This window comes from Sander vitreus, chromosome 21, assembly GCF_031162955.1.
Source record: "Sander vitreus isolate 19-12246 chromosome 21, sanVit1, whole genome shotgun sequence".
NCBI classification, from domain to species: Eukaryota; Metazoa; Chordata; class Actinopteri; order Perciformes; family Percidae; genus Sander; species Sander vitreus.
In genome coordinates this window covers 4,936,265-4,960,916 of record NC_135875.1, presented here as the reverse complement: position 1 = coordinate 4,960,916, position 24,652 = coordinate 4,936,265, and the positions used below count along the sequence as shown (strand labels likewise).

The 24,652-nt window shown below is 39.7% G+C and overlaps 1 protein-coding gene across 1 annotated transcript in view; it reads right to left on the bottom strand.

Annotated features, from left to right (window-relative positions):
* Positions 1-24,652, bottom strand: part of myo1d (myosin 1D) — a 111,013-nt gene that overhangs the window by 55,363 nt on the left and 30,998 nt on the right. Inside the window, exons 7-12 of the mRNA XM_078280017.1 lie at positions 23,687-23,803; positions 23,046-23,249; positions 20,387-20,532; positions 19,458-19,572; positions 19,112-19,282; positions 3,655-3,725 (exon numbers count right to left, since the gene is read on the bottom strand). Of these exons, the coding sequence (XP_078136143.1) occupies positions 3,655-3,725; positions 19,112-19,282; positions 19,458-19,572; positions 20,387-20,532; positions 23,046-23,249; positions 23,687-23,803 (824 nt within the window). The remainder of the gene's footprint in view (positions 1-3,654; positions 3,726-19,111; positions 19,283-19,457; positions 19,573-20,386; positions 20,533-23,045; positions 23,250-23,686; positions 23,804-24,652) is intronic.

Sequence of the window (24,652 nt, the reverse complement as noted above, 5' to 3'; positions counted from 1 at the left end):
GACACCAACAATCAATCCACGGTCAAAGTCACTTAGATCACATTAAACCCCATTCTGATGTTTGGTCTAAACTAGGGCTGCAGCTAACGATTATTTCCATTGTTGATTAATCTGTCGATGATTTTCTTGATTAATCGATTAGTTGTTTGGTCTATAAAATGTCAGAAAATGGTGAAAAATGTCGATCAGTGTTTTCCAAAAGCCCAAGATGACGTTCTCTAATGTCTTGCTTGTCCACAACTCAAAGATATTCAGTTTACTGTCACAGAGGAATGAAGAAACTAGAAAATATTCACATTTAAGAAGCTGGAATCAGAGAATTTTGACACTTATGCATTGAGTTGCTGCCACATGATTGGCTGATTAGATATAAGCATCAATGAGCAGGTGTACCAGGGTTTCTGCAGGTTTCACCAAGTCACATTTAAGACTTTTTAAAGACCATTATGAATGAAATTTAAGACCTTAATTACAACATCAACTAAGCCCTAAATTCATAATAATAAAAAAATCTTTTATGTCTGTGGTACAATCCGAAAGAGACTCACACCAATGACACGAGAGCTGATTGCTGGCTGCGATATAAATTGCATGTTGGTCTCATTTTTAGTCGTGATACAGCAAAATTATATTTGGACTAGCGAAAGACACCACAGAACAATAACAAAAAGAGCATTAGAGGTAGCGTTGCATGGACGTTGAGAAATTAAAGACCTGTGTAAAATGATTTAAGACCTAGAACACAATACTTGAGCAAATGTAAGACTTTTTAAAAAAGGTGCTCTAAGCGATGATGGGTGACGTCACTTCTTGTTGACGTCCGAAGTATTGTCAAACAAAAAGGAGGCTAGCTCGCCCCTCCCTCCTCCTCATCCCGTCCCCTCCCCCTCCCTTCCGTTCTTTCTGAAACAGTCATGAACCCCCCAACCCCCACCCCCAAATCCCTCTTGTCGGTTATTGGCTGGAACCAGTGTTAATTTTGGCAGCAAATTCTGATTTAGTCTCAGTTTTTTGAATAACACACCATTTAGTTTTAGTCTTATTTTAGTCATCTGAAATCTTTTAGTCGACTAAATATAAGAGTTTTAGTCTTAGTCTAGTTTTAGTAGACCAAATATTAGCAGATTTTAGTCGACTAAATCTACAGTGGACCAAAGTTGATATTTAATGGAGTTCATATTTGTTTATTATTGTGACATTTCACAGACTTAATTGATTAATGAAAATAATCATCAGTTGCAGCCCTAAATATCTCTAATCCTGTCCATATGAAGTCTCGCACACAAGATCTTTCATAAGAATGTTTATGACTCGGCCGAGGCTCATATCGAAGACAGACAGAAGAGAAAGGGTCAGGGCTAGACTTTAGAGACTAGCAATGGACAGGCGTGGATCCTTGGAGTCTCAAAGGTCACCTCGTGTTTCTCTGTGGAGGACGAGTGGGAGTGATGCAACGACCCTGGTGTCACTGCACACACCCAGAGAGCTTCACTCACTCACATGCTGTGCCCATGGTGTAACATTCGTCCCTCCCTAACATTTTCGTCTCATTTTTATTTGTTGACTAAAGTGTCTGGTACATTTCGTCACAGTCTTCGTCATCATATCTGACTTTTTATTTAGTTTTCGTCCGTGAAAAAGGTTCGTTGACGAATATTTTTCGTCATAGTCTTCGTCAACGAAATTAACACTGGCTGGAACTCTGTTTGTTATGTTTGGTGGTGCAGGTTGGCGCAGTTTGTTTTTGTTGCCGTTTGTGGAGCCTGGGCTGTCTACAGAGATCGTGTTTTTTTTACAGTGTGTTCAGGGGACAGGCAGCTAGGGGATAGTGAGGAGATGTTTGCTGTATGTGACGAAAAATGTTGTAGCCTAAAAAACGCGTGACATCGCTTAGAGCACCTTTAAGGCCTAAAATTTTGATTTTGGAATTTTTAGACTTTTTAAGACGCCGCGGAAACCCTGTGTACAAGTGTACCTAATAAAGTGGCCACTGGCAGTATAAACTGTGGTTTGAGTTAATCTACTGTAAATATAAGATGATCCTTATGGTCCTATGTTAATATACACTTTAAGTTAATTTGGGCTGTTAAGTGATGAACCTAACAAATAGCAGAGCTGTTACAAACCATGCTGTGAGGTGTGAGGTGCACTCTGTCTCCTGCCTGGTCTAGGTGGATCAGGGATCAATCAAGTCTGCCAGTCAGGCTCCTCTGCCTGAGTCCTCCCCTGAGTGTCAGACACTTAGCCCTCACAAATGGGCACAACTGGTTTCCCTGAGAGCACTTTTTAGGGGCTTAGCGTGTGTAATTTATTCATTTAAATAGTGGCCAAGTACTTTGGGGATTGGGAAGTGGTGCAGTCATTTTGGGGGACTTCATGCAATGAAGATGCAGTTTCAATGTTCGAGTGTATGCACCAGTGTGCATGTGTGTGTTTTTGAGTCTTAAGTTTTGAATGTGAAGTAGAGGCAGATGTTGGCTGGTCCACAAATAGGGTTATTTTTGCAATTCAATTGCAGTTTTATTAGACTACTACAGACTGCAACGCTTTTTTTTATCCAATAATTCTTCACGCCTGTGCACTGGGAAAACATGCTTTAAATTAGCACCCAGACTGCGTAAAACTCTTTTCATGTGGGAAGTTCATGTGCATGAAATAATCTTTGATCAATTTTTCCTCATTCACAATAAATCAAGATGAATCCATGTGGGTTATTTGATTTTGTGCATCATTTTTGCAGAAAATAAAACGTCAAATTGTCAAATGGGAGTTGTTTAGGGTTGTGAGACGACTTGAATTCAGGCACTGGCACTGACATTTTTTTTATAGCCTTAGTTGGCAAGATTAAAATGTACTATATATATATGTAATACAATATACTTGATATATACAATATACTTAATAAACAATTTAAAGAGTAATTTAACACCAGTTGGAGAAACAGTGTTTCACCATCCTCTCTGGTTGAAAGTTTCTTGTTTGTTTCACATCTGACCAGTTACTTTTTGCACCAGTAACTACACCCAACAGTGATGTACAGATGTACTGGAGACAGGTTAAACCACTGGAGGTCAGCAAAAGTAAGATTGGTAAGTTACTCTTTAAGGTAGAAGTATGTGAAATCCTCAAGCAATTGTGTTTTCAAACAATTCAAACAAACAAAGCAATATTAAGTTAAGGCCAAGATGTAGATTTAAATGAAAACCACAGAGATCATAAAGATAAATTCTTTGAGCCTGCAGTCTGGACAGACATTATTAATACATTACAGTTTTATTGGTAGTCCCACAAATGTGTTTTACATTAATTGATCAATGGCATCATATAAAGTAAGGGGTCAAATTAATCATGCATCCCTTCTCAGAAAGTAACTGGCAAATATTCAAATACTGAGGGTTATGAAAAGAATATTTGGTCAAAATCTAGTCAGAAAGTCTGAGCATGAGTGGTGCTCCCACGTCCTCCAAACAAGCATCAGGTTTAATTTAGGAAACCCAAACTCCCATCGGCTCTTAAAAACGGCCAAAAGTACAAGACTGTGGTTTCAGTAGGCAGCTCTGAGGTATGAATATGTAAAAAATGTACAAATGTGGGAAAAGGAGCATGAATCATCGGTAAAAGCTTTTCCTGAATAAATAAAACTTGGAGACTTACACCACATCTCCTGCGTAGTGTCTGATGCGAAAGTCTCTGTCAAACTCCAAACTCTTGTCAGTTGGTGAGAGCTGCAGAGAGAGACAGACAGATGGAGAGAGAGCAGCGAGTGAGCAATAATAAAAGGCATCTCAGATCAATGCATTCAAAGTGCAAAGGAGTTTATACTGTACTGTGTACTTAAATACAAATCTTGTTCTGCCACTTCAGACCCAATTAAAAAACGTTCTCCCTGGGGGCACCCTGGTAGCTCACCTGGTAGAGTGTGCACCCCTTGGTTCAGTCCTTAGTGCAGTGGCCCGGGGTTCGAGTCCGACCTGTGGCCCTTTGCTACATGTCCTCCCCCTCTCTCTCCCCACTTTCCTGTCTTCAACTGTACTACCTATTAAAGGCCAAAATGCCCAAAAAATAATCATGACATATGAGAGATCTTCCAGCAAACAGCGGTTTTGCTGCTATCAGACATGTGAGATGCACTCTTTGTTCTAACCATGATCAATTATGCATTTAAGAGTCATCATCTGGACCTATAAAGTTGTGTTGATACACTAGATGAAAACAAGTGCCTTCAATGCATAGATCTAATAATAACTGAATATTTGATGTGTGTGGCTATGCAAGGCCTTCCTGGCACCTGACAGTAAGTCAAGTCTCAGCAGTCATGACCAGGCCCTTGTTTTTGGATAACAAAGTTTTCAGAATGAATTTCTACGAATCCCAAAGCAGTACTAAAGAACCAGCACACAGGTTCCTATATTTGTTTCATGAATATGCACATCATCTTATGAATGTTATTCTGTAATTGTTTTTCTTCTGTATTAGAAATTTGGGTAAATTGTCCATCTTCTAAAGTTAAATTTCAAACAAACTGTCTGGATTCTGAAGCAGTATTTTTATCATTTCTCTATACAGGTCAAAACAAACACTAAAAATGATTTGCAAAACTGCAGAGCTACTGCAGACCAGATGCGGTGATGCGGAAAACACCAACGCTGTCAGGGTGGATAAAGTCTCACAGAAAAGAGGAGGGGAAGAGGGAGAGCAAGAAAGGAAGACGTGATTAATCAAATTCAAGAATGGGGGCAACAGATGATGAGACGAGGAAGAGGAAGAGGAAGAGGAGGAGAGATGAATGGAGCGTGATAGAAAGAGAAGAAAAAAAAGAGTGTGTGTGTGATACTGATGCCTGTATGTAGGCCAGTTAGCAAGAGAGCAGGGTGGGAAGAAGCATGAATGGAAATGCAAAAAGGTCCGTCACAGCCTGGCAACAGCTTCTGATGAGCATCAGGCCTCCTGTTTCATCCACATCTGCAAGCTGCCTGTGACAAGGTACAGTAAAGTTGTGTGTGTGTGTGTGTGTGTGTGTGTGTGTGTGTGTGTGTGTGTGTTATTCACCAAAAGTATTATGCTGACATCAGAGACTAGGGAGAGTGGGGGGAGAGGTAGCCTGTGCTCTTAAACAATCCCACAGAAAGAGAGAAATGATAAGCATATATTTTTTAAATGTGTTTGTTTTAATTATATTAGCCTTTTTAACTGTAAGGTTGAGTACTATGAAAGGCGCCCAAAAATAAAATGTATTATTATTATTATTATTGTTGTTGTGAGAACAGAGGGCCAAGAGTCCAGGGTGGTATTTCAGAAAGCAGGTTTAGTGAAAAGTCTGAGTTTGTTAACCCTGAGATGAGGGTAACTCTGGGTTTTCTGTTTCAGAAAGAGAGGGAACTTCACCTCAGAGTCAGTTACTATGGTAACTGATGGTGTTATAGGGAGGGTGTTATATGTCGGGAGATGATATTGAAGCCCCGACATTTTAATTTTTAGATAATTCCTATTTGAGCGGTATCGTTCATCTTCCCAGTCGATCAGTAATGTAGCCTAGGCTGCATAACCTTATCCGTCCTCATATCACTAACGTCACCCATCTGTGTTCTTACATCCCAGCAGATTATTTGTGTCGCATTACGTTTTTTTGCAAACGGCATTTGTCTTTACAACATTGGTGATGCGGAGCATTTTAGTAAAGCCGCTGTAGCAAAGCGCCGTCAGAAGAGTGTGACGCACTCTGAAACTGGTTTTAAACGTTTTTAAAAGGAGTTCCACAGGATTGCAGGAGAATGATGTAAACCCTTTGAAATAAAAGATTATGAATTATAATGCTGTTAATGATGGTGCTGCAGCCTCAGAATGGGATTAGTAGGCGTAGTACTTTTTCGTCTGCAGAAATGAAATTGATTATAGGTTCAATACCATTTCACCAGTAATATTAGGCTATCCTTATGATTAAATATGATATACACTTTATTGGAATATACGCATTTACTCTAGCAGCACTTTTCTCCCACGCAAATTCTCTCTCTTTTGCAGCAGCCGTCGTTTTTTTTTTTTTAACTCGCTGTGCGCATGAGTATTTCCGCCGACCCGTTTGTTTGTGGTTGTTACCATGGTGAATCGTAGTATCATGGCTCCATTCATGCTGCCTTTTTATTGTGGTGGTGAACCTACTCTGAGTTGATTGAACCAACTCATATCATCTGTTCTGGAACCGAAAACTCAGAGTTTCCCATCTCAGGGTACATCAACTCAGACATCAGGGTTACACAGGGTTTGTTAAACCTTCTACCTGAAATACCACCCAGAAGGCAGCGTGATTAAAGCCACAGATAACAAGCAGGAGAAAAAAGACTGATGTCTTAAGTGTAATACAGATACAGAAAAAAAAAAGTACAGACAGATACACAATATGGCCAAAAGCATGTAATTATCCCTGGTCTGGGCCTTTAAATGACCCCGTAATTCCATTTTAAAGGGAAAGGAATAGTTTAATATTTTATTATTATATTGAAAAAAACGGCAGTTACCCTTTAAAGTGACAGGAAGAAACTTGAACACCGGGAAACATTTTCACCTTTAGCTCTCATTACCCCGACGTGTCTTAAGGTTTTTGTTTGCAGAGAAAAGACACAACAGATTAACAGATTACCACAACCACTCTTCACTTTAACTATAGAAACTGAAGCAGAGAGTAGTTTTTTTCTGCCTCATATTCATTTGTTGTGCAAAATACTGTATGTAGCAATGTATTCAGGCCACATGTGGCCATGATGTTTAACAAAAGCCCTCAGCAGTGATGTACTGAATCCACTTATTGAATCGGAATTTACCTTTCATTATTTGTAAGTAACTGAAGGCTAAAATAACCACAACCCAAGGATGTCTAACCACCTTTTGTTGGCTGAGAAGCAGAAACACAACAGTAATAAATGTTCAAAACCTGTGTTTATTAACTGTACTGACAAAAACTGACAAATGCATCCACTTAAAAGAAAATCTTAAAGGAATAGGTCAACATTTTAGCATTAAGAGAAAGGTGCGGGTGGGGGGGGGGGGACAAACACAAAGATGCTTTAAAAATGGGCAATTGTGTGAAGGAACAGAAGGAATGCAAGAAAGCAAACACAGCCAACAAATAAAACTTTTACAGCCACATTGCCTTCCACCTAGATGCTATTTCTGTCAGCCGAGCCAACACAGTGTGTTCCATTACGTTGGGTCTTTGTGAAAATATTGAATGAGTCATCAGAGTACTCTCAGGCACACACATACTATCAGACAATGACACCGTCAGTGAAAGAAGGAACAATCCCGTATGAGATGAAATATTGCAAACACAATAAAAGCCTCACAGAAACGGACAGATTTACTTTAGAGTGCTGAATGATTCAGTCAGCCTTGATTCAGATCCAAAGCCTGAATCAAAACCACACAGAGCCTCACAGTAAATCCAAGTGAAATTCCTCATTTAAATCACAAAACTATTTACCACCTGGCACTTCAGAAAACTACTGAGGCGTTGAAGTGCTTCCAGTAATAGTCTCCGTTTTTTATTGCCAACAGTAATGTGTTATTAAAAAAGAATATTTAATGTTCACAGTTAGCAACACTTTCTATAATGTAGAGCTTTAGAGCTCCAAACACCGTTTCAATACGAACTTAATCCTCAGGATCTTAATATCAAGCCTGTATGGGGATTTGACTGTCTCAAGATTAATGCATTTATTTGGGAATTAACACTAACACACACACACACACACATATATACATACTACGGACACTTGCAGAAAACAAATACACAAATGCACACAAACAAATAGAGACAAACAGATGCACTATCAGACAGACAGCCTGCGTCTGCTGGAAGTCGCACTGCCCCTCATCCATCACAATCAGTCACACCCCAGCGCGCGCGCGCACACACACACACACACACACACACACACACACACACCTTGGCAGCTTTATTGTTAGCACATCCTCTGTGTTTGGGATTCAGCCTAGTGTTAAGACTAAAGGGCTGATGGAGACGGGCGTATGTACGTGCGTGTGTGTGTGTGTGTGTGTGTGTGTGTGTGTGTGTGTGTGTGTGTAGGGAGGGCAAATGAATAGAAACAGAACAAGGTCAGAATGAATGAGGACAGGAGGGATATAAGGATGAGCAAACAGGCGAGAGAGAGGCCCACTTATATTAAGAGTTTTTATTTTAAGACTTTTTTTATTTATTAAACAGCAAATATATTGGTTCAGTATAAGTATTGGTATTATTATCAGAAAAGTTTAGACAGGTGGAACAGAAACTTAATGGTGGCCAGTCCACAGTGGACTGGCCCCCCCGACACCAGCAGCTAAACTAAACTAAATCAGTGCAGGAAGGCCCTCCCTTTAAAATAACCCTGGAGCAAAAAAAACTTAACCCAGTTGTTGTGGAGATGCTAGTAATGCTAATTCAGGCAGTAAAACACTGAGCAGCTTCAGGCGGACCACTCCATGAATGTAAAGCAGGGACACTGCTGAATAAGAGCAAATTCAGCAAGCAATCCCAGGACCAGCAAAACCTATAGAATAATATAAAATACCAGTAGCATGATTATTTCTCAGATACATTTTTTGGCCTTTGGAAATGTCAGCACACAGCGAAGAATGCTGCAGTTCACAATTTCATAAAAGCCCTAAAAGGTCAAGTCGCAACAGTCCAAAACCCAAAGACGGTTACAATTAAATGAGCAGATAATCCTCACATTTGAGAAGCTGAACCATAATTTTACTTAAATGAATAATCAATTATCAAAACAGTTGCTGATTACTGTTCGGTCGCTCGACTTATCCATTAAATCAACTCTTGGTTTCAGCTCTACCACATACGTAAACAAAGGAATCTTTTTGAAAAGTTGCAACAGCAAAATAATAATTCAGTCCTCAACAGCCATCAAATCACCCTCTTCTCTCAACTGAAAATGGATTGTCTGTAGAGTAGAACTTACTGTTGACCAGATAGCCAAATCAAGAGATTAATTAAGGAGATACAAAGAGGTTTCAGGCACAGTGAGACAGAAACAACACTGCGGTAAGACAGAAAGAGGAGCAAGGTAACACGTGAAGAAAAGGAACTGGCTTGAGCAGAAGACGCAGTGAAGCAAAAAGGGGCGAAGGGATGTTAGTGTTTTACTAAATATAATAAAGAGAAAGGCAGAACAGAGCAGACAGAGGGGAGACAGTAACATGAGTTGCAGAGAAAAACAGGAAATCTGTGAACAGAGGAAGCTGCGAGGTGAGAAGGCGAGAGACAAAATAATGAGAACACGGTGGACCGACTGTCTCAGGTACACACTGTAGTACAGCACTGACAGGAGTGACAGGAAGGCACTCTAACAACGGAAAACACGTTCACCTTTGGCTGTCATTACCCCGACGTGTCTCGAGGTTTTTGTTTGCAGAAAAACGACACAGATTACCACAACCACTCTTCACTTTAACTATAGAAACTGAAGCACAGAGCAGGTTTTTTTTCTGCCTCATATTCATTTGTTGTGCAAAATATGTAGCAGTGGGGCGCCCAGATAGCTCAGTTGGTAGAGCGGGCGCCCATATATAGGAGGTTTATACAATATATAGCGGCCCTTTGCTGCATGTCATTCCCCCCTCTCTCCCCTTTCATGTCTTCAGCTGTCCTGTCAAATAAAGGCCTAAAAATGCCACATACAAAAAACATACATACATATATATATATATATATATACACACGTAGCAGTGTATTCAGGCCACATGTGGCCATGAGGTTTAACAAAAGCCCAGAGCAGTGATGTACTGAATCCACTTGGACATGGAATCAGAATTTACCTTTCAACATTCGTAAGTAACTGAAGGCTAAAATAACCACAACTCAAGGATGTCTAACCACCTTTTGTTGGCTGAGAAGCAGAAACATGTTTAATGGCAGCCTATTTAATGTAGCCCATTACATTACAAGTTACTTACTCCAAATACTGGAAGTCCAGATTCAGAACTATGAAGTCGATCAGATTAAAATGTTGATGTGATCTGAATCCAAGTTTAACTGGGTGTAGTCTTGCTTTGCCAGACCCTCCTCCAAAGTGCACTGAAGGAGGGTCTGGCTACTCCACATAGCATTCGGGGACGGGAGGAAAACGTGCTCTGGTTTAATGGCATGTCTTTAAACCAATCAGAATCGTCATGGGTGGTGCTAAGCTCCACAGAGCCGCTGCAAAACAGTCAAGAGAGAGAAAACTCAGATTGGACAGATAGTCTAGCTAGCTGTCTGGATTTATCCTGCAGAGATCTGAGGAGCAGTTAACCATAGTCCTCAGAAATCGACAGGAGTTAAAATTCCAATGGAAAATACATGCATCCGGCAGAATTTCCTGCGGCACCGGAGCAATCCTGGAAGTGGAACGTCAAGGATATAGACTAAACTGGGTGTAACTAACGTTCAGTCGTACAGTGGTGTTACAGAGTGATGTGTCTTTTCACTCGTAAACAATCTTTGGCTGAATACAGACACCAGCTGCAGAGAGCACATTAACCAGAGTGCAGCCGAAAATGTTTGTTTGTGGTTAGAGAGAGAACTGTATGAGAGATGTACTACTGTATTTATACTGTGGTATAGCTATCTTGTTAATATCTTGTTAATTAGGCCAGTGTGGGTAAATCAATAAGCAGTTTAATGGCAGTATTTGATTGAAAGTAGGGCTGCACGAAATGAGCAAAATATCTAATTGCGATTATTTTTTGACTGATATTGCGATTGCGATATAAATCACGATATTGTAGAGAATGATCATTTTTGTATCATTATTCTCATTTCCATTAACAAATATTAAAATTCAAAAAATTAAATGATTATAGTGTGTATTTTTGCGAGGATCTGTACCAAACAAAGGCTTTTTTCTTTAGTCTGTAGGATGTGATTTGTAGGCTGCGACGTCTCTGCAGCACTATAATACTTCATTCAGAATGGTTTGACATATATTTGCCCCCACTGCGATTTGGATAATGCACTAGTCCACATTGCAATTTCGATTATGCCATTAATTGTGCAGCCCTAATTGAAATGATTGTTGAAACAATGTGATACAATATCCTAATTTGTCAGGTCATTAATTTATTGAATAAGGGAAAACTCAATCTGGTTATGTTGTCTAATGAAATCAGAAAATTAACTTTATTTAAAATTACAGATTGCATTCATATTGCCCACTAGTAATGGTTAGATACTTCTACTACTGGGTGTAAAGTATGTTCTTGTAATCTGGGTGAACTGGCCCCGAAACTCGATCCTTTCAACAATGTGACAAGTGTAAATTATTTTACCCTAAAATACAAAGTGAATGTTTCACTATGTGGTCATTTTATGATTAAAGCATAGACTGTTATACAGTCTATGGATTAAAGGCATACTATGTAACTTTTCCCTCTTCGGTCCCCCTACAGGTTGTCTCGTTGGAACTACAGCTCGCACGGCTGTAGTTCCAACGAGACAACCTGTAGGGGGACCGAAGAGGGAAAAGTTACATAGTATGCCTTTAATTCTCCATCATTATTCCCTGAACTAGGCCTGGCAAATTCAACTGTTTTCTGTATCAGTCAGTTTGTAATCACAGACGTGCGAGGACAGCTTAACAATACACCCCAAACACTTTCTGACACTTGAGCCAGCCCTCTGTACAGACAAAAGGAAATGTGTTGGTTGGTAGACTTCTCTCTGGTAGAACAAATCAACTTTTTGTTGTGCACACACTGTACATAGATTGTTTTGACACTACCACCTCTATCGGACTCTGCCCAAATCCTATCCACTTCTCTCCTGCAATCACTTTTCCAACAATCCTGTTTGCCACCTGTGCCCTCCCGCTCTAGCCCCAGGACCAAGAACAGCCATCTCATCTACAGTACGAGGGCACAAGCCAGACCTCCCGATGAGCAGCGTCTGACTGTCTCCAAACCTGTCAGGAACTCACAGCGGGTACCATGGGAGCTGATCCAGGCGGCAGATGAGGAGATGGGTTTTGCATTTCATGCCCAATGCACTGAGCTGCAGCTGTCAGGGTATTAAAACACTGAGTATCAAGCTGAATCCTCACTCTAGACTAGGGCTGCACGATGTGAGGAAAATATACGATAATATTGTTGAATATTGCGATGATACCACTTGCGATAAATAAACAGATATTAGAGTGTACTCGGTTCTGCTGCATTTCAGTATTCTTCTAAAAAACAAAAAATTGCTTGTTGAATTTAAAACAAATGAAAAGAAATCATTTCCAACATTCTTTTATTGGAAAAAAGTGAACATTGAGTTGAATATAAAAGGCAACACTAAAAAAGAATGACATTACTTTTTTAAAGTGCAGTTTTCTCCTGATATCTTTCAATTAACACAAAAAATCGCAATATGTCGCAGCCCTCTGCAATGTGCTTGTTGCGCCAGTTGATATCGCGATGACGGTTAAAAAAAAAAGAAAACGATATATTGTACACAAAACTGGGGGGTCCTCCGCCAAAAAAGAACTGGATTTTGACAAGGGTAGGGGGGAGGGGACGGACGGACGACCTGTCCCCCTGTCCCCAGTGGAAATTACGCCCTAGAGTATAACTCACCTAACACTCACTGAACTGCTGGCTGCTTCATGTATCCACAGCTCCGTGCTCTAATAGCGATCAATTATACTTCCCTATGTGTCCTTGCTGCTATTGCTGACCTTGCGCCTCCCTTGAGCTAATGAACAGAATATCTCGGTGATTAGCATCACCAACACATGGCCCCTAAAAGCTTTACCACTTAGAGCAGACCCCCTACATGCATTCATACATGTGGCAGCACATGCACACACACCAACATCATATCCCATTAGTGTGCTGCACCCGTACCCGCCACATGCTGCTGAGACACTAGTGAAAAGTCAATTTGGAGGCAGACGAGAAAATTCAACAAACATAGGTGTGATTGGCAAAGGACAAAAAAGCAGGAAAATATACGGAGTTATGGATTTATCCGGAAGAATCACACCCCTGAATAAAAAATTGAACGAGGAAGTGAAGACAACAGAGAGCTACTGAAGGAGGGATTGTTAAAGAGAAAAAAATCTGAAGAGAAAGTAGGGAGAGGCAGGAAATGAAGCTGCCAGGCAGGATGGGCGCGCCAAAAGAAAATACTGTGTCAGCAAATAATTAAGAGTTAAAAATAAAAAAGGGACATCTGGGAAGATCAAAGAACAAACAGTGAGACAAGGAGAGTGTTAAGGGATAAGGGAGTGAAGGAGGTGAGTAGCATCTAAAACACACCAAGCAGTGGCAAAGTGCAGCTTGCCCGCAATAATACATTTCTCCAGCTGAGAAGCGTGTTCACGTTCACGTTGCAGTACAAAATTCTGTGTCACAGGACTCTGTTTACTGACTGGCTGCTCTAACAAAAGGTAATAAAAGCCCTAACATATACAAAACTGCAAAGCCCAACTGTAGTCTTCAATATCTGTAGCACCTACACACGTAGTGAGAGCAGGAGAATTTGTTTTTAATAGTTGTTAGACACAATGGAGCTCTATGTCAGAGAGGACAAATCTGCAATCAGGCAACAAACACAAAGAGAAGAAAAATAACCAGCCAGTTTAGTTGTGGTGCAATGACCTAAAAATAGAATAAAACGCTGCACGACTCAAGTGCAGTTTGCTGGCAGGCCGACAAGAGTACAACATTTATGAAACAAGTTCAATTTCAGCATGATGAAAGTGAAGATTCTAACAGCCTGATGGAAAACAACTGGAAACAGCTGGAGTGTACTGCACCAACGCACAAGCAAAAATAAAATAAATAAATAAAACATCACACTGAAACATAATCCGCAGCACATCAGATTCAAGACATCTCTGTAAACAAGCCTGTAGCTCCAATGCATCAAAAGCATCTGATGAATTCATAACTAGACTGAGATGCCGGGAAGCCAGTAAAAAGAGTTTATCATCATTAGACTGCAAAACAACATTGACACGTTGAGATGTGGAAGCTCAGACTAGAAGCCACAAGAGAGTGTATCAGTTAGCGGTATAAACAGACTTCCTTTCCTCTTCTGCTTCTTTAACACAGACCTTAAACACATCTTAATCTTATCTTATCTTTCTGCGCACATGCAGTATCTAGTGAATGAATGAATGGTTACAGGGTTAACAGCCAGGACAGGAGCAGGTGTACCGAGTAAAGACAGAGCATCATTCAGTACTGGAAGGAGGGCGGGAACATAAGTGCAGACACACAGCACAGATTGTGTTACAGAAACCTCTCCTAGAATAGATCTCTGACTCACTCTCTTCCTATGCATCTCTCCTCAATTCTTGGCAGTAAGGCTCTCATCAAAATGCATGATATTCAATATATATGTTGTGTTTGTTTTGTGGCGGCAGAGGCAGTTAGAGGCAGGTGTCGGCAGCAGGACTCAAGATCCATTATTGACATCAGAAACAGCAGCTTGACAAAACAAAATCTCAACTCAAGGTCTGATTCATAGTACTCTGTCTTTCCTCAGCGTATGGAGTTGCTCGGCAACTGAGTTGGACTTTGTGTTGAGATCTTTTTTTTCATAGTACTACAGTACATAAAGTAACAAGCTTGTGCTAAATCATTTTTATAAGTCTAAGACGGTTTATTGACATTTCCTCCCAAAAATCCTACTTCCATACGAAATCAGGTATATACAGATCTTTTCTTTCTCATTAAGCCCCTGTGTGCAGAATATTTACGTGATTATAACAACTTTAAAACTATTCTCAGGGTATACTTTATATGTATACCTTATTGTTTTAGATACAACCACACAGTCCAGCATCTTTCAGTCTAATATCACTAACATAATGATGCAACAGTGATAATCTTCACAAAATGTATGTGTAAATCTAAGACTTTAGTATGTATAATATAAAAATATAATAATTGTTATGGCGACTGTGTTAGCAAATTTCCTCATTTACACACGGAGCAACATTAGCTTTCATTTGAGGTCGTGTGTCTGGCCACGTGATAAATGTAGGTCTAATATTAATTCACGTTATAGCTGTTTGTGTTTCCACCAACTCCTGCAAAAAATATCTTTTTATCTGCTAAATGCTTCGCTGTGTTCACCAGCTAGTCTGCCTGCTGTTTGCTGCTGGGCAGATGTTACACAGTGGTAATGTATTGGAGCTTTTTCACTGACAAACAGCGGCCTGCTGCTGCTGGAAATGAGGTTGATGAGAGTGAAGTTTGTGGACCGGAAAACCAAACACAATGAGCTACAAGAGTCTAAAACGAAGGAACGAGGGGAGCTGTGGTTCTATCACTATCCAAGTCTTTTGATCTATTGTTCATATGAAAATATTTATAAGTGTAGCCTTAAAATATGCTAGAAAATACCACTAATACAATAAATCATTCACTACATGTTTAGCCCTCCTCCCTTACCAAATGCCTCAACCCTTTTCTTACCCTTGATTTACATATCTCTCTTCCTCTCACATAATTCACAATCTCGCCCTGTGCACCTCTTTTCCTCTCTCGCACCTTTTTTTCCTAACCTTCACACACAGATGTGAGCTACTGTACGACGCTGGAGAGCCACCGTGGGTGTTTAAAGTCTGCAGAGCTCATGTACACTTTGTACCCCCAAAGCCTCAACATTTCCAGAACTTTTCCAGGAGCTAACTTGCATCATGAGTGTGGGTTAGGATGTCTATTTTGGGGTCACACTAATATACAGAGATAATATTACTATAACAATATCATAGGGTGCTGGGTGAAAAAGTAATACTATGACCACTAATTAGACATGACAGTCATTCTGCTAATTATTAATGCATTTGTCAACAACTAACTCTTTCTGTGGGCACCAATCAGTGGAGGCTGGTGTGTGAACAGATAATGAATAAATAAAATAGTGAATAATAGTTTAATAATATAAAGCATATCTTCATAGGAGAAGTTAGAATTGTTGACAGATATTGTGCATTAATAAATACTTTAAAAAGGTCCAATATGTAATATACAGTATTTACTGTTATAAATCCAAAAATGACCCCAATGCGTCATCAGATATTATTGAAACATGCTAAGTTGAAATACTATCTTTTCTGACAACAATGCTAATGCCAGTATTTTCTCCTTTTGAAATTTCCGTTCCGTGACGGAATTTCTGTTTGTGTTTTGGCCTGTGTGTTGTTATCAACTGCCCAGGTTGCCAGATATACCTGTAAACACGTAAACCCAGCGTGCTACAGCTGTAACGTTGGTACAGCCATGAAAGCAGCAAACAAACAAACAGGATCAACAGAGTTAGATTCTACCCGACCTAATGTTTCTATCAGTTGCGTGACCAGAGACGTAACAAACCCCGGGTAAATATTGGAGATGTATTTGAAAGATGGAGACAGCTTAGAGCCCAAAAGGACGCCGAGTTGGCTAATTTCCTCCTAAACAGGTAAGCATTAGCTTCAGACTAATTTTTACAAGGAACGGGCATTTTATGTCATTTCAACATTTGTGTACTCACATTGAATTATATAGATAGCTAGAGTACCCGAGTTGGTTACTCGCAAAAACAAATTGAGACACAGCCAGTGAAGTGATCCCGACTGGTCCTGGCTAACGCCGCCATGCTAACCCTGCTAACCCTGCTAACCCTGCTAACTGCTAACGTTACCGGAGGACCAGGCAAGCAGGCCACGGCTGTTTACAACATGTAGCCTGTTCAGCGGCCGTAGCCGACAGCGGTGAGTTATTTTAAGCCAAGAGAGGCGGCCTGTAAATCGGGAAGAGAGGACCGTGAGTTTGCAGTGTGTGTAGCGATTGTTGCCATAATTCTAAGCCAATAAAGTGTGTATTTCAGTCGGGTGGAAAAGGACGGCAAGGTAGTGGTATTTTTAGCGGTTCCTATCGTAATTCTAAGCCGAAAAAGTGTGTCTGTAAGTTAGGTACAGAGCTCCGCGTGAGCACGGGCTTTTATGACTGAATATAGCCAGCATCTAACGTTAGCTACTCCGCTCTGCTGTCAAGTAACGTCTGGCTATGTGAGACATAACGTCTGGCAACATTGTTGTGGATGCTGCAGTCTCAGCCTGGCAACCAATGTGAACTTTGAGTCTGGGGAGGAGGGGGAGACGACTGACTCTCTCCAGTATTTTGAATTTGTACTGCACTAATTATTTTAAACAGTAGCTGTCAGTATTACATATTGCACCTTTAAATGTCCTTATAGCTGCTTACAACCACATTACAGTGTGTTATAACACTATTTATTACATGAGGATTGTGTGCTTATGAAAGCTTTCTGTGTCTGTTGATATAATGACAAAATTAAAAGTTAATTTTTTTTTTTAAGTAGAAGCAAGCCTCATCTCTAAGGCACTCTAGCCAAATTAACTTTCATGACTGTTAATTTAAATGGCAATACACACACTGTCTATTCCCTGAAAAGAAACCCTGTAGATCCACTAAAGCCCCCAACAATTTACACTACTTCCTGACAAAAAGTCCATTATGTTAATGTTACCATGCAACAGGACTCCAGAAAGTACGGAAAAAGGATCTCTGGCTAATATTGATTCATACCAATATTAGTTCCAGGAAGTAACAGCTGGATCACTGCAAGTTTCAACCCTTGGTTTCCCAGATCCTGTAGAGGAGCAGGTCAGAGAGCAGCAGAGGGGCGACAGCAGGGAGCATATCGACTCCAGGATAACAGCAGTAAAGGGAAGCTTCACGGATCAATACACCCTGCAGCACCAGTAAAATCTTTACCTCATCTTGACTCAACCTTGCTTAATTCACAGTTTGCTTGTCATGGTGTGCTTTATTCACCTTGAACTTTAATTTTTTTTTTTTGCATCGCATGGGAACATGTAGTTTCCAGGAAGCCTCTGAATTGACTTTCTTAGCTTCACTTTGTAGCCTGTTGCTTTAAGTATTTTGATCTACAGTACACTGGCCAGAAATGTATGTTGACATCATTCCTTTTCACTGCATCACCAGCTCTCTTCTTCCCAGCTCTCTGCTTAGTTCTCCTCATATACATTTGTAAATACATTCCCTCCTCCCTCCCTGCCTCCTTCTCCCTCTAACACCCATTATAAACACAGCAAAGCACCAGCTCCATACACTCCCATTGGCTGGCAGTGACATCACTTGTGCAAAGCGGTACAAAGTGTTGAGTCAGACACCTTCTCGCTCTCTCTGACAGCTGATGCCCCCTTGTGTCTGTACAAAAAACTGCAGTTATTTAAAATAAACATTCCTGAATTTAATATCTACTTATCAGCTGTCCCAAACACAATTTTACATGTTCAACATCTGCGGAACAAATGAAATACACTGACCCCAGATCAGTGATGACGAGTGACTTTCACCTTATCTAGAGTCATCGGATCCCAAACAGAACCGTGGAAATGGTAGCAAAGTAAATTGGCTTATGTTTTGTCTGGCCGTCCAGACCATTAGAGTGAATTAGACAGCAAGCCTGCCTGATTATTAAAACTAACAGGATCATGTTCAGGCGCTAATGGTTACTTACTGCCCTCTGGTGTTCTCAGGTTACTACAGCCACATCCTGCAACACCACAATCTGATATACTGCTTGATGTCTATATTCATCTTTCATTATATTTGCAAATTATGTCAGGAATGTGCAATTAAAAATCAACTCTAAAACACAAATCAAAAATGTCATGATATGTTCAGCATTGAGACTTTTTTTTTTTATAGATTAGGCTTTTATTATAGATTCATTGTTTGTACTTGATAAATGACTGAAATGATTAACTCATTATCAAAATAGTTGCTGATTAATTTTATGTCAACGGACAAATTGCCAAATTGTTGCAGCTCTAATTGAGACACTGACATTGCGATTTGTCTGTCTTCAGCAGCATAAAATAATATTGTAAATGTCACGTAACTAACACAAGTGTAGTCAGTGACTGTGGAAGGAAACATGAGGGAGAATATGACGTGTGATACAGATCACAGACCAGACTGGCAGCATTTGAATCTTTGACAGCAAAAGATGCAGAGACAGTGCAGCTAAAGTCCTGTACGCTCTATTAGTTCATTTTAAAATAACAAGAAGTCTGTATTTAGTGTTTCCTACCTTGCGGCTGGTGTAGTGGGCGTGTTTGGCCAGCTTGCCATTGAGTCCTTGAAGGAAAACCTCATCCGTGACTTTGCCCACATTCATACAGGCTTCGTCCAGCACAGAGAAGATGCCCTTATGCTGCTGCTCCACCAAATCCACAATGATCTGGTTATTGAAGTAATCAATCTAACAACAGAGGACACAAAGGATAAAAAGACATAAATACACAGCAGGCTGTATAGTTTTATTTTAAGACTAATTTCTTAAAATATTTGTGAATCTACAATGTCAAAGCTCAAAGATGGCATTAGAAATGAAAACAGTCACCCCCAAACATAAAACAAACACAAGTCCTCCTTACATGTTTCCAGGGGATGCCTTCTCGTTGATACTCTTCCTGTTCCTGCTTCAGCACCAGCTGGATAAAAAGCTGCTGCAGCTTTTCATTACAGTAGTTGATGCAGAACTGTTCAAAGCTATGGAAACAGAGGAGACTGAATGTAAGCGATGCAACTACATACATAACGTATTCTACACAGAGAGATTAGGGCTGAACAATTCATCGTTTTCAAATCGAAATTTTAAAGAATGCGATTAGCTAATCGTAAAGACCAGAATGTGGAATATTTAGTTGAATTGTTATTTTTTTTTTATTCCTCTTTTTATTATTTCTTTACTGTTTTTTTCATAAGATAAATGCTGGAATAATGTTACATATCACAGATTGTTAACAGAAATGTCCTATTTTCAGTGGATCTTTCATTTATTTTGTATTACTTTATTTAACATCATCATAGAAGGTGCAATATGTAGATGCTGCTGTTGAACTGAGGCGTTTCAGAAATTTCAGTTTACAGAAAAGTTTTTTTTTATTGGAATTGTTTTTTATTATCATAACTTTAGCTTTTGTGATAAATGCTCCGTGTTTGACTGTTCAAGGTTCCATGCTTATTAAAAGAAAAACACGTATTGCTGGCAAATGTTCTAATCCTTGCAAAATAATATCTCGTGTTCTAATGCTCCATGGCATGTTTTATCTGTTACACAGTGAATACTGAACTTTAGCTAAACTTTTTTTTAAATAATCGCAAATCGAATTGTAATCGCAATATCTGGCAGATAAAAAAATCGCCAGATATCGCCAGATTTTTTCCCCAAATCGTTCAGCCCTAAGAGAGATGTAATCATTGCTGTGCGTTGCAACCAATAAAATCAAATGTTAAATGTTTTCCATAAAGATCCAGATGTCTTTTTTTTTTATATTGGTGCAATATTCTGTCTCATCCAAACCTGTTGTTCTGGAAAATCTCAAAACCATAGATGTCCAGCACACCGATGACGGTGTTCTTGCCGTGGACTCTAGCATCGTAGTTTTTCACCTCAATGATGTCATTGATTCGTCCCACAATCCAGCAGAACAGGCGCTCGTACATTGCCTAAGGACGACAAAATATTTAAAGTGTGTTGTAGACTAACTGGCTGCCAGCTAGTGAGCAAGTAGGGCTGCACAATTAATCGCAATTTTATCAAAATCGCAATATGGACTAGTGCAATATCCAAATCACAGTGGGGCGCAATATTTGTTAAAGGCAAAATATGTGTCAGACCATTCTGAATGAAGTATTGTGGTGCTGCAGAGACGTCCCGGCCTACAAATCCTATCCTACGGACTACAGAAAACATCTGTTTGGTACAGATCCTCGCATTAATCACACTATAATCATTTCATTTTTTAAGATTTAATATTAGTCAATGAAAATGAGAATAATGATACAAACATGATCATTCCCTTCAATATCGTGAATCATATTGCAATCGCAATATCAGTCAAAATAATCACAATTAGATATTCTCCTCATATCGTGCAGCCCTATGAGCAAGTGCCTTGCTTAAGGGCACAGAGTAGTCTGGCACAGAGAGAGTGAATGACACAATATCAGACTTCTGCTTACAGCCCACAGAGCAGGTTTAGAAACTGCCTACATTCATGGCTGCATCCACAGTCTCCAGCCTCAGCCTGGAGTCATAACATCGTGACTCATGCTTGTGTGAATCACAGTGAAATTATCGCCAAGCAATAACATAAATGTCACAACCCTCTGGGCATCAGCTGGTCAGTTTTATTTGTTTCTTTTTTTCTTTTTTTTGTGCAGCCCACTACAGAGAACAGGGCTCCAGACTAACTTTTTTCACTAGGAGCACAGTGGCCCCCAACTGAAAATTTTAGGGGCGCAACCAGAAAATGTAGGGGCACACACCGTAAATCAACATGCTAACCAAATATTCACATTTCTACTAATTTCCACTGTATTACTAATAAATACTTTGATAATAGATGCAGAAATTACAATGTGCCGTTTCAAATTCAGTGTCACTTTTGAAGATGCAACATAGAAGGTTAACCGACAGCACCATCACGAAAAAAAAATAAAAATAATAATATCTATCTATATATATATATATATATATATATATATATATATATATATATATATATATATATATATATATATATATACACACACACACACACACACCAGCTCTAGTCTACAATTACAATGAATTCAACTTCAAATGAAACATGCATCGTTTAGGCTACTACTGAACAGATATCGGTACCGATACCTGAAATTCGGTTCCGTTACCCAACGGTACCTTTTTTTTGGTACTTTCCCTCTATAATTACAAAACATTAATTTCAGTTGTAAAAAATTATTGTCAAACCTATTTATCCTATGAACATTGTTATTTTATTAATTAAACAAAATCCTCCTCACCCCAAACCCATCCCTACAACCTATTAAACTGAATAATTATTCATTTCTTACTCACTGTAACTTTTATTCTTGTATTTGTATATTATTATTTTTTAGCTTGTTTTATTTTCATGACCGTTTTTAATTGCTCTTTAATGTTTCATGTAAAGCACTTTGAACTGCCTTGTTGCTGAAAGGTGCTGTAGAAATAAAGTTGCCTTGCCTTACAACCTCAGCCTGTCAGTCAGTGACCAGGGCACAGAAACCACTGTCGTGCCTGCTTAGGAAGTGTTAAGGTCAACAGCACCGCGACCGCTTTCGGCTCTCCATTAATATCATATCGCAGCAAACGCTGTCTGCATGAAGTTTTGAAAAACTGTAACCACACTTGAAACCACTTTATCGGCATTTCCGTGACTCACTGTGACTTCAACAAAACTGCAGAGCCGACGTAGTTTGCACCGTCCGCAGCTATGCGTGTGTGCGAGTGTGTGTGTTTGTGTCAGAGCTCCGCTCTCTGTCAATTTTCAGAGAGGACAGATAAGCTTGAGCTTACGCGCTGCCGGGTACCGAAATTTCGACGTTTAACGTGTAAAAAAGGGGGCAAATGATGTGCGACTGAATTTTACATCCAGTCGCACACTCTCAAATTTTGGTCGCAAAATGCGACCATTTGGTCGCAGTCTGGAGTCCTGGAGAAAGTGCTTTGCCTGTCAGATGACCAACAACATGTCATTTTATAACTTCCTATCAAACAATAGTCTCGCATTACTAGACCTTCCTCCACAGCGCTGCGGAGGAGGGTCTGGCTAGTCCACACAGCATTCCAGGATGGGAGAAAAACGTGCTCTGGTTTATTGGCACTTCTTTAAACCAATCACAATCGTCATGGGTGGCGCTAAGCTCCGCACGGAGCCACAGTGCCTCTGCAAAATAGCCTCGGGAAGGAACTTGTTTTGGTCGAACATGTGTACATTCAAAAGTTGTTTTAGTCGTGCAGCAGAAAACTCAGATTGGACAGATAGTCTAGCTAGCTGTCTGGATTTACCCTGCAGAGATCTGTTGTGTCAATACAAAGAAAGCGGAAGGAAACGGACATCGGCTAAAAAGAGCTGCATCTGGCGGAATTTCCGGCGGCACCGGAGCAATCCCGGAAGTTGAACGTCGTGGATTAACACTAATCAAACAATAACCTTGGCTAGAGCGTCCCGTCCATAGCTGGCCTCTTGTGCCGTATGCTGCTTCTCGATGACGTCTCGACCCGTGGCCACGGTGCGGTAGAGCAGGGCCTTCTCCACGTTTTCTTCTTTGGTGGACAGCAGCTCCCTGATCACAGACACCAGCTTTGTGTTCTCTATCAGGGTCACATCACCGTCCACCCCGAATGTCAGGTTGCCCTAGAAGAGAAACCAGAGAGGATTATTGCTAAGTGCTTAACAGTTTGTTTAAAGGAATAGTTAGTAGAAAATGCAATTATTTGCTTTCTTGCCAAGAGTTTAAGTGAAAAGATTGATATCACGTTCATGTCCATGCACTAATCCTCTCTCGACAAGGCAAACGTTCAATTTAACAAGTAACAAATGACATAATAATTATAGACGTGTTAAAAAGTTAAACATTTTTTGCAAGATTAATTGTAAGCGGCTTTTGCATGGGACACTGTATCCAGTGGTAAGAAGAAACAAGAAATTAACAGTGTGTACACTCAGTAGCTTGGCGAGGATAGCAGTCCACTTCGCCAATATGGCACTCATTTGTCTAAAATCAACACACTGTTTCTGGGATACAGCTGGTGTAAATAATTAGCAGGGATTTGGATATTATCGGGTATTACCAGATGTAGGATGGTGGCCAGGATCTTGTAAACAGTCTGAATCTCATCCCCTGTGAAACCGATCACTTTCATGGCATCAGCTACAGCTTTGAAATCAGCGCCATCATTGATGGAAGACTAGAGAGAAAAAGGAAAAATGTTGGAGAAATGTTTTAAACTTCTTTCCACTCCTTTTTGAACATGGGAATTTCTTATTTGAATCACAATAATTTTGGAAGATTGTACTGAGATGCACATGTTCTTATTTATCTGTTATTTTAATTTGATTATATATATATATATATATATATATATATATATATATATATATATATATATATATATATATATATGTGTGTGTGTGTGTGTGTGTGTGTGTGTGTGTGTGTGTGTGTGTGTGTGTGTGTATGTATGTATGTATATATATGTGTATATTTTTTACATACAAAATAAACTACAACCAAAAAACAATGTTTAGTTAGCTTTCAAAGAAAGTCATTTTTTCAACATTTTGTCTTAAAAATGATAGATGATGATATTTTTCTTATAAAATATATAAATATATAAATGTGTGTTTTGCCCCGGAGTCACAGCCTTTTCTTTTCTCTTCCAATTAATCTAGCCGGGATATCAAATTCCCACAGCTGATTATATTACAAACAGGTTTTAACTGTGATGTTTTATTATAAACATAGGAGCTGCTGAGGCACACAGTGTACAAACCGCCACCTCAGCTGTTTGGTTGTATTGTGTTCCATGACATCAGGCTGTTTGTTGCTGTCAAGTGGTTTTGTTCCTACTCATTAAGCTCATGCCAAGACGACGGCACACAGCAGAGGTCTAAATAAAAAACACTCCAAATGTGCAGAAACAGAGATGATGGTTACTGAAATACTTTCTCTACATAAAATAGTTTGCACTCGTACTCAAAGGACTGGTGTGGTTTGTTTCAAACATTGATAAACTGTGGTGAGGAGACACATCTGT